This window comes from Tupaia chinensis, unplaced genomic scaffold, assembly GCF_000334495.1.
Source record: "Tupaia chinensis unplaced genomic scaffold, TupChi_1.0 Scaffold145652_1, whole genome shotgun sequence".
Taxonomy (NCBI): Eukaryota; Metazoa; Chordata; class Mammalia; order Scandentia; family Tupaiidae; genus Tupaia; species Tupaia belangeri.
The window spans coordinates 2,976,748-2,987,168 of NW_006205509.1; the positions used below are offsets into that span (position 1 = coordinate 2,976,748).

The 10,421-nt window shown below is 47.6% G+C and overlaps 2 protein-coding genes across 4 annotated transcripts in view; one reads left to right on the forward strand and one right to left on the reverse strand.

Moving 5' to 3' along the window:
- Positions 1-1,053: 1,053 nt before the first annotated feature.
- On the forward strand, positions 1,054-5,098 carry FKBP11 (FKBP prolyl isomerase 11). 3 transcript variants are annotated; one of them, XM_006168217.3, is made up of 6 exons: positions 1,054-1,392; positions 1,576-1,641; positions 2,028-2,115; positions 2,363-2,396; positions 2,762-2,832; positions 4,798-5,098. In XM_006168217.3, the coding sequence occupies exons 1-6, from the start codon at positions 1,267-1,269 to the stop codon at positions 5,013-5,015; spliced, it is 603 nt and encodes a 200-aa protein (XP_006168279.1). In that variant the 5' UTR covers positions 1,054-1,266; the 3' UTR covers positions 5,016-5,098. The 3 variants fall into 3 exon arrangements, with proteins under 3 accessions (XP_006168279.1, XP_027623957.1, XP_006168280.1); XM_027768156.1 differs by lacking the exons at positions 1,054-1,392; positions 1,576-1,641 and adding an exon at positions 1,750-1,852; XM_006168218.3 differs by lacking the exons at positions 1,054-1,392; positions 1,576-1,641 and adding an exon at positions 1,837-1,959.
- A 401-nt stretch (positions 5,099-5,499) lies between these two features.
- The window catches only part of DRC2 (dynein regulatory complex subunit 2), a 9,526-nt gene continuing 4,604 nt past the window's right edge, over positions 5,500-10,421 (reverse strand). Inside the window, exons 3-8 of the mRNA XM_006168216.3 lie at positions 8,807-8,976; positions 8,140-8,278; positions 7,148-7,345; positions 6,429-6,647; positions 5,931-6,083; positions 5,500-5,849 (exon numbers count right to left, since the gene is read on the reverse strand). Of these exons, the coding sequence (XP_006168278.1) occupies positions 5,532-5,849; positions 5,931-6,083; positions 6,429-6,647; positions 7,148-7,345; positions 8,140-8,278; positions 8,807-8,976 (1,197 nt within the window). The 3' untranslated portion in view covers positions 5,500-5,531. The remainder of the gene's footprint in view (positions 5,850-5,930; positions 6,084-6,428; positions 6,648-7,147; positions 7,346-8,139; positions 8,279-8,806; positions 8,977-10,421) is intronic.

Here is a 10,421-nt window from a genome sequence, read left to right on the forward strand (position 1 = left end):
GGAGTGAAGGAGGAAGGAGGAGTGCAGTGTTGGACCTCTGGCATCTGAGGTGCTGTTCAGACATCAGATGGGGACTCCCAGTGGGCAGTTGTGCCTTTAGCCTGGGAAGGCAGGCAGAGCTCAGTGGCAACAGATACCAGGGAGTTGCTAAGGAGGACAAGGGACCAAGGATGACCCATGAATTTGGTGACAGGTCTTGCTGATGATTTTAGGGAACAGAATCCTGTCAAGGCCTGACTGGTCAGTGGGGGCAGGGACTGGTAGAAGCACCTGAAAAAAAAGAAAAAAATCCGCGGTCTGTGCTACTGGCGGTGTGATTAAGATAGCTGACCTTGCGGTTTGAGTCCCAGACCCAATGGCTTGAGAAACATGGGTGCATGTTTCAGCGTCCCCAAAATCCCTAAAGGAGGGAGAAATGGAGAAGGGATTATGGGTAACCATTCTCTATGGGGGGTCACTTTCTCACTTTCCCTCTGTCTGTCTCCTGCTGGAGCACAGGCTCCCTGGCAAAATGAAGAAAAAAAAATGAAGCCATGTACAAACGTAAGAGAATTGTGTATGTTGTCCTTTTGAAAAGTTTGTTGATGAAAGGAGAAAGGAAAAGTGCCAAAGCTAACGGTCAAGAATTTTCTTGTTTTCACGGGAAAATAGCCTCTTTTTCTAATTAGCATCTCAAAAAGAGGAGGATGGGACAGCTCCCTACCTGGTTTTGGATATGTGCTAGAAATTGAAGCTAAAGGGCAAAGGTGGGAGAGGAATGCGACCACTGCTGATGCTGGGTGGGCCAGCCACACTGCCAGAATAGGTACAAGGAGACCGAGGACCGAGCCGCAGGGCACACGGCGCTGGGCGCAGGCGGGCTCTTGGGTGTGACTCCTGTCCCTGGTCACCACCCAGCTTGAAGCGCCTTATCTGCACAGAGGATACAGGTCCGCCTGACTTTCAGGGTGGTTTTGAGAAGCAGCTGAGAGTAGTTCCTGGCACACAACAAGTCCCGTAAATGGGGGCTATTATGTGGCCCAGCCCCTCATTATGGGACAGAACGGCCAACGGACGGTCAGAATCTGTTGATCTCTGGATCTCAGAGGGTAGGCTGGGCTCCCCCGGCCTCTTCCCGCCAGGGGGTGGGGACAAGGTGGAGGAAGAGCTGCCGGAGGCGGAGCTTGAGCATCACGACCCGCCCCCGGCCCGTCCAGTTTGGCCTGGGCGCCGAGGGAACACTGTCCTAGCCGCCGCCACCCGAGCAGCCTGTCCTGGTGTCCAGTCATGACCCTGCGCCCCTCGCTACTCCCGCTCCGTCTGCTGCTGCTGCTGCTCAGTGGAGCGGCGTGTCTGGCTGAGGCCGAGTTCAAAACCGAAAGTCCGGTCCGGACCCTCCAAGTGGAGACCCTGGTGAGAAGGAGGTAGTCCTGGCCCCTGCGCCGGAGGGCGGGGCCTTGTGGAGAAATACGGGGGTCTAATCCTCCCGGGAGCAGGGAGGAGAGGAAGTGCAGAAAGTGAGCTGGGGGTGCTGGGTCTAGGGGCGAGAACGGGATCTTTGGAAGAGCACCCATGACCCCCGTAGTCCGATCCTAGGTGGAGCCACCCGAACCGTGCGCGGAGTCCGCTGCTTTTGGAGACACGCTTCACATACACTACACGGTGAGAGGTCTGGGGGGCTGGGGCGGGGACTGGGAGGGGGTGGTGCCTTGCTGAAACACGTCAGCTTTGGCTTGGACACGTGGCAAGCGGTGCAGAAGAAACTCCGCGACCTGGGGGCGTCGAGCACGTGGCAGGGGGAGGGGCGCCCCTCTTCTATGTCTCCTGCCCCATTTCCCAGCAGTTCCTCCAGAGCACCGAGAAGCGAAGGGTGGTGAGATCTCTGAGAAGTGCCAACCCTTTGGGGCTTCCTGTTCCTTTCTGCCCTGAGGGGATCGCTATGCTGCCGCTGTAGGGGGTTGCCGCCGCCCAGCGGTGCAGGTGTGTGTTGCGGGCCTGCCGGGAGGGAGAGGTGCTAGGGTGTGTTCTTGATGCTCTCTCCCCACCAGGGCAGCTTGACAGATGGACGTATTATTGACACCTCCCTGACCAGAGACCCTCTGGTTATAGAACTTGGACAAAAACAGGTGATCCCAGGTATGTGGCTCCCATTCCCAATATCATTCCCCTTCTTCCCCTCTTCAACCCCTAGGCCGCCCTGGAAATGCCCCCCGGAAGAGTAGGGCCCTCCTAGCTACCTCCTGAGGTTCAGTCTCTACTTCTGATATTCCTCTTGAGAGGTGGGAGAAAGCAAAATTGAGGGTCAAGGGGGAAACTTCATTTTCCTTGTGGGATTTGGGGAATGTGGGTAGCTTCTAGTTCAGTTATGTCTTCTTCCCTCAAGGTCTGGAGCAGAGCCTTCTGGACATGTGTGTGGGGTGAGTACTGGGCAGGGGTGTGTCTGGGTAGCACTTTTGCATGGATAGAGGCTTTCTCTGTCACCCCCTGTTCCTCCAGGAGGAAGAGGAATATGAGCTAGGGGACCCTGGCTTTGCACTGTGCCGATCCAGGTCACTGGGACCCCAGAGGACAGCCTAAGCCTCTCTCTGGCTGTTGTTTTTGTTGGAAGTCTGGAGGCAGATGGGGGGGTGGGACACCTTTGCTGGTCAACTTGTTTGGTGGCCAGGTGGGAAAGTCATGTTTTGGTGCGAGTATCCAGGGGGTTTTGCGGGTGGAGTGTCAGATGGACCGAGCCTACTGGGCCCCTCTTGCCTCTGGCTGTGACTCACATTCCTTCCCTCAGAGAGAAGCGAAGGGCAATCATTCCTTCTCACTTGGCCTATGGAAAACGGGGATTTCCACCATCCATCCCAGGTAATCTGACTCTCTCAGGTCATCAAAATACCCAGTGCCTAAGAGCTACAAGGAGCTATATACTTTGAGCTTGCAAAGGTCAAGACCATCTGCTAAAAAAGACAGGAGTGGCTGGGGTCTCTTTCCACAGAACCACTTTTTTCCTCCTCGGATCAACAGGGACTAGAGATATAACCCGTTAAGGCTACCTGGCCTTAAAAAAAATCACAGCCAGTGACTTTTCAGGGAAGAGATATCTACTTAAGCCACATGGCTTTGCTGCTTCTTGCCACCTGCCCTATAACTCTGAACTTCCTTCTCGCCTTTTTCCTACAGCTCTACGCTGGGTCATCCGTGCAGCTGGCATGGCTTCTCGCCACATCCCCACCCTTCCTTTTAGCTTCCACCAGGGAAGAGATAATAAAAATAATCACAGTCAAGTAATTCAAAACAAAACAAAAAACAACTTTTAAAAGCCAAGTCCACTCAATAGCTTTAAAGGTCCTCATAATTCACTGCTGATATCCTTGAAAGGCTAAGACTGGACAGATTTCCCTAGAAACTTATCTTTTCTTTTGGTTATAGCAGATGTTCTAATGGCCAAAATATGTTGTATTGGTGTCAGAATTCTTGCCTAGTTCCAGCTTAGAGGGAGGCTTGGAAAGAGGATAGGGAGATAAAGAAGAAATTCTTCTTCTTCTTTTTTTTTTTTTTTCTTTTTTAAGAATTATTTATTTAGGGGCCAGCAGATGCCATACTAGTTAAGGTACTGAACTCATATGTGGTCGAGTCTTGGACCGGCTTGAAACTCACGTTGGCTGCACGTGTGTGCATGCCCACAATCCAAGAAGAGAGTGAGGAAGGGATTGTAGCATGGCCATCTCCCTAGGGAATGATTTCTCGCTTTCTATCTCTCTGGGAAGTGCATGTGCCCTATAACAAAAATATCTCTCTCAAAAAAAAAGTATTATTTTATTCTATTTATAATTATTATTTTTGAATTTTACCAGAGAGAGAGAGAGAGAGAGAATGAGAAAGCAAGCTGCCAGGTCCAGGACTCAAACTGCAGTTGGCCATGTGGGAATCCAGCACCTTGACCACCATGCCACCTGTCAGCCCCCAAAAGCGCTTTTATCCAAAGCTCTATTCCCTCTCCATTCCCTAAGTTGCCTTTTTTCTTTTTTTTTTTTTTTTTTGAGAGGTTTTTGCTATAGGGTGTGTGTGCTTGCCAGAAAGACAGAGAGAGACAGAGAGACAGAAAGTGAGAAATCGCCTCCCCGCCAGGGGGGATGGCCACGCCACAATCCCTTCTCCTCCATTCTCCTCTCGGGATCTTGGGCACGCATGTACATGCACCTGGCGTGAGTTTAAGCCACCAGGTCCGGGACTTGAACCGTGGTCGTCTACGTGGGAGTCCAGCAACATAGCCATTACACTAACTGCTGGTCCCCTGAAGCTGCTTTTTTGCTTCTGTTTGCAACTCTCCCCCAACTCACTCCTCTTCTGCCTGCCCCCTTACTTCTTAAGCCAGTTCCATCTTCCTTTCTTGCTCTTAGGTACAAACTCCTATCTTTTGTAATATCTCATTGAGTGTGCTCATTGGTTGGAAAAAGTTAAATATGTCTAGTTTAAATCTAATTAATTTCTGCCCTGCAAAGATGCTATGCATGTGGTTGTTTGGCAATAGGGTAGTTAGTACAGAGGTTCTCTTACATGTATATTTCATATTCACAGAAAATATTCTTGAATTGTCAAAGACCTGTCACTAAACCCAAGCCACACATTTAGTTGGGAGCACATGACTATCACTAGACTGTGCTCCTAACCGTCCTCTGCTTTTATCTTAGGGAACTCAATCCCACATTTAAATCTTAGCAGCTTCGCGGTTGGCTTTGCTGTGACCCACCTCCTCTGTTTCCATTGGGGTTTCTGAGCCCTGGGTACAAAGCACAGAGATTCTAACCCTTCCTTCCCCTGCCTCTCCAGCTGATGCAGTGGTGCAGTATGATGTGGAGCTGATTGCACTGATCCGAGCCAACTACTGGCAAAAGTTGGTAAAGGGTATATTGCCGCTGGTAGGCATGGCCATGGTGCCAGCCCTCCTGGGCCTCATTGGGTATCATCTATATAGAAAGGCCAACAGACCCAAAGTCTCCAAAAAGAAGCTCAAGGAAGAGAAACGAAACAAGAGCAAAAAGAAATAAAGAAGACTTTTTTAAAAAAAAACTTTGCATTCTTCACCTGATACTTTCTGAGCCTGCTTTTATAAATGGAATGAGGAAAAAGACATTCTGAATTGGGTCTTGCTTGGTATGGGGATGGTTGGAGGCCTAGGATCACCTCTTCCCTTGGCCTCATCTTGCTGTCCAACTTACCTCAAGCACTTGGTGTTAAGATTCCCGTGGGTTCTCCCTAGGTCTTTAAGGTATGGGTTTTGGCTCCCATGATGTCCTGACTTTGCAAAGAGCAATACTTTATTGAGCAGTAAACCTCCTGGTGGTTGCCTAGCTATTCTGTCTACTCCTAGGGATGCAGTATTCCTAGTGTCCTCTATTCCTAGTCTTCTCTATTTATAGTGTCCTCAAAGTAGATTGCTCTGTCAAAAATGGCAAAGACATAAAGATCTTTTAAATTTCCATGGAAATTTTTAATAGCAAAGGCATCAGGGTTCTCAAAAAAACTAAAATCTTGGGATTGAAAAGAGATTTTATTTCCTTGGCTCACAAGGTGTGGGAGATCACATGGGCTGCTTCAATGATGTTGTAAGTGGTTGGAAGTTGCTTGTCATCTGACTGGGCAGCAGGTGTGATCAGGGGCTGGGGTAAGTTGCTTCGATGGTTGACTATGAAGAGTGGGTTGAGCTGGCTCAGCACTTCATCATTCACGGAGATGCCATCCAAGTATTGCTTGAGCATCTCCCGCAGCTTCCCATTAATCTCCAACAGCTGGGCCCATCTGTGCTGGAGGCTCAGTTGCTCCAGTTTTACCTTGTTGTACCTTTTCCAGAAATTCTCCATCCCTTTGTAATCTGCCATCACCTGGGAGTTGGGTTAAAGGACGGTGTACAGTGGGATCCATTAGCGATTGCTGCCCAGTGGCCCGTCATCCCCAGCCTTTACCTTTGCGAACTCCTCAGAAACCTCTTCTAGGTTATTCTCCTCAGCCTCCTCCAGCTCCTTGGGAGTCAATGTCGATGAATAAAAAGGCAGCACTTTTTCTTCCTCTGTTTCAAATTTCCTACATATTTCAGCCAGCTTAAGGATTTTTTCACCCTATTGGAAGCAGGAAGAGACCTTTACCAGAAAAATGGGTGAAAAGGGGAGAGAGTAGAGTTGGTTCCCCTGCTTGAACACAGGGAAGCTACTTAGGCAAATGGGAGAAAGCAGTAATAAATAGTCTAACAGCACATACTGTGTGCCAACCAATATTTCGGTACTTACTGTAAAATTAAATCATTATTAATTTCACTTAAAATGTAAGATGGGAGGAGACATGGAGTAAAGGTATTCCAAGTGCTCACCCAGGCAGGAGTCAGGAGGAATCACTCTATCTCCACGTCCTTTTCACTGCAGGGAGCCAGGTTTTTTGGCTTTCTTCTGACCTCTCCCCTTTCTTACCTTATCCACAGTCTTTTTCAGGGCCTTGAGAGTGGCATTACTTTCCAGGGTGAGTTTGACCAGATTCCCTTGGGATATTCCCCAGGCCTGAGTCCTTTGGGCCTTAAGTTTTCGCAGTTGTACAAGGACCAACTCCTTGTCGTTACGGATATACTGGTTCTGATCTTCACTCTCACGACTGTGTATCATGATCTTGCCTTTTGAAATACTTATGGCGTCCTGAAGAAATACAGTAGATTAGAGGAAACACTTGATCAGTGAGGGTCTTCAGTGGGACAGGTTAGAAGGGCTGCCTCAGGACTGAAGTCAGGGCATATCTTTTCCTAAAAGTAGCCCATGATGGGCCATCGGGGCATGGAGGTTAAGGCAGCTGGATCCCATATGACCCACTGTGTGGTTTGAGTCCCAAATCTGGTGGCTTGAAAATCATGCTGGGCGCATATGTGTGTGCACCCAAAATCCTGAGAGGAGAATGTAGAAGACATTGCAGCATGGCCATTCCCTGTTCCGGGTGATTTCTCACTTTTACTTTCTGTCTTTCTCTCACTTTCCCTTTCTGTCTCTCTCTGGTAAGCACACACGCCCTACAGCACCAAAAACAAAACAAAACAAAACAAAAAAACAAGTGATCAGTGATGAGACCCAGTGGAAACTGGGGGAAAGTGAGTAGGCTAACAGAACAGTTAAAGTAGTGAGTATTTCTGGTTGGCTGCACTAACCTGTAGTTTCTGTATTTTTTTCATCTGTGCCTCGATCTCTTTTGAGCTCTTCTCATCCTTGACCTTTAGGGTCTCAAAGGCAATCTTTCGGTCCTCTGTGGCATCAGTGTAATTCTTGAGTGCATCCTGGAATCTTCTCCACAGATCTTCCACTATGTTCTCCAGTTGCAGTCTTAAAAAATGCTTCTCTTCTAAATTCTAGGAAGTGGCCCCAAAATAGCCAATGCTTAGAATTAGCCTTCTTAATGTCCTTTCGCTTCTACCAGCAACCTCACCCTCTTGAACTGTTTGTAGCATAGTTTGGTACAGAGGTCACCAATGAAAATGCCTACAAAGTCCAGGCAGATGAGAATCTGTTGTGGGCTGGGTGGGCCCACTGGCAAACTGCAGAGGAAATGCTCACTACATGGGGGCGGGGGTGGGGGGACGCTCAGCTCTATGTGAATGTTGCCCTTTGAAAACACAGCCCAGTATTGCCACATTTTTTAACTTTTGAAAAGAAGCTGGAAGTTTGAATTTTTATGTAAAATCTCTCCAACTTTTAAATGTTGAAAACTTATTCAAAGAATGTATAAAATACTGTAGGGTAAAATTTTGAAAACCTATACCCGAACCTAGGTCTGCAAGCTGGCTGTTTGTAACCTTCAGGATGGTAGAAAGCACTTCGGGCCAAGGGGTGGGATGCTCCTCTAGCTCTACCACAGACCTGCAGCTTGATTTCGGCAGGTCATTTTATTCTTTGGGTTTTGTATAGTTTCTGCATCTGCAAATCACAGGAGTAAAGTCAGATGATCTCCTTGGTGCTTTTAGGCTCTGATATATTTAAATTGTCTTCCCTCCTGAAAGTTTTTCACAAAATTACACAAAAGCAGTAAGGGGCAACAGTTTTTATTGACTATATTGGTTTCAGGGATCTCTTCTAGCACCAGTAACCTTGAACATTTTTCTCTAATTTCCCTCCCAGTTCTTGCCCGTCTGCTGTCACTCTGTACCTTGTTTTTGAGATCATCCCACATGCTCTGGAACTCCAGCTTGCTTTCATACTCGGAGTCTATGTAGCTCTGCTCCATGGCCATGAAGACATCTTGTAGGTAGTGCATCTCTTTCTCATGTTGGTCAATAATTGTTTTCCTGTAGGAGACAAGACACTGTCCCTGCTCTGAAGGATAAAGTACATAGACCAGTAATGACAACTCAAAGCATTGTGTGCTAAAACTATGGCTGCTATATACTCTTAGATATTGATGGAGAACAGAGGGAGGGAGAGCTCCATTCTTTTTAGGGCCAGAAAGAATGAATGTTATTTTGATTTTTGAATAGATAACACATCCATATGAAACAAAATAAAAAAGTACAAAAGGTCATAGCAAGAAGTCTCCCTCCCATTCCTGAAAATTCCTGCTCCTGCCAGATGGGTAGCATTTTGATACTTGAAAGTGGGTGGTGAGGGCATATAAAGGGCGGCCTAGCATGGGGAAAGGGAAGCTAAGGCTGTAAACTTTAACCCAAATTCATTTAGATGGAACTCAGCATCTTCTTTGCTGGGAGTTATGTTGTAATCAAGGTGAAACACTCCAAGGTATTAGCCATCGGCTTGCAGGCACAAACTCTAGGTACTCCCTCGAATTCAGTCTACCATATCCTCTTAGGCCTTCATACCTTTCTGTCTCAAACTCCTTGGTTAGCGCCTCCAGCTCCACGTTGTAACTCTCCTCCAGAAGGCTGAGCCTGCGCCTCTGGAGGGCCAGGAGCTGGTCAACATTGTGCAAGTGGCTGCGCAGGGCGTGGGCGTACTGCTCTTCGGCTTCCGACAGGTCCTTAGCTAAAGACTGGACAGGGAGGAGAGAGTTACCATTTTATCTGAAGGCCACCTGTGTGAGAAAACAACAATGTACTCAGCTGGCTAGCTGAATGGCACGATGGCGTCTTCTTTTCTTCTTCGTTTTCTTTAAGGTATTAATGCCAATTCTTTGGCCTTGACAGTGCTGGCTCTCCTACTCACTCACTTTTTTTTCTCCTGTATTTGTAATAGAGTGTGTGTGCAGTCACGTGAGATAGAGAGAGATAAGCACCTTCCACAGGGTCTGGTCCTGCCACAATTCCAGTCCTCTAGCCCATTGCATTGTGGGCACTCATGCATGTGCCTGGTGTGTTTCAGGCTGACCAGACTGACGATTCGAACTATGGTTGCCATGTGGGATCCAGTTTCCCTTCAACAGTGCATTACTGCTGTCCATGGAGCTGGCCCTTCTACTCTTAAATATAAAGCAAGAGTAACATTAAGCAGCCCCATGAAACCAGCAATATCCAATGGACAACAAACATTTATGATGATGGAGCCTTCACCAAAAGGAACCAGGAATTCTTGGGTAAATAGCTACTTCAAGGTCTAAGACAGAAAATAAGTTGAACTTAGGATATCTTGTCATTTAAAGTATGGGGCCAGCAGGTGGTGTGGTGGTGAAGGCACTGGACTCCCACATGGTCAACTCCAGTTTGAGTCCTGGACCTGGTGGCTTGCTCCCTCACCCTCCGCCCCCATCTCTCTCTCTAGTGAGCACATGTGCCCTGTGGCAAACAAACAAAAATAATAATAAATAAAATTTAATTTAAAAAGGAAAGAATGAGCCAGGTGGTGGTACAGTGGTAACATAACTAGAGCCACATGGTAAAGGTCCTGGGTATGATCCCAGTATGTCGTTTGGCATGCTGGGTACATGTGCTCATGCCCATAGTTCAGGCTAAGACGGGGGTGGATGATGGTATGAATACCCTATTGGTGGTGCCTATTGCTCTGTCTCTCTCTCATGAAATAAATAAATAACCTTAAAAAAAAAAATGGGGCTAGCAGGTGGCATGGTGGTTAAAGGTGCTGGAGTCCCACATGGCCGACTGCAGTTCAAGTCCTGGATCTGGTGGCTTGCTTTCTCACTTTCCCTTTCTCTCTCTCTCTGTCTCAGTCAAATTGAAAAATAATAATAACAAATGGAATTAAATAAATATATTTTTTAAAAAGACAAAATAACGAAGAAGGTATCAAAGACTAATAGGGTCATTTCAGAAGGACTCAGGAGCCAACTCAAAAGTGACTTGCTGTGGCAGATTATATTTTCCAAAGATGAGCCAGCAGGTGGCATGGTGGTTAAGGCGCTGGAATTCCCACAGGGCTGACTGCAGTTCACGTCCCGGACCTGTGGCTTGCTCTCTCTCTCTCTCTCTCTCTCTCTCTCTTTTTTTGGAGAGGTTTTTACTATAGGGCACGTGCGCTCGCCAG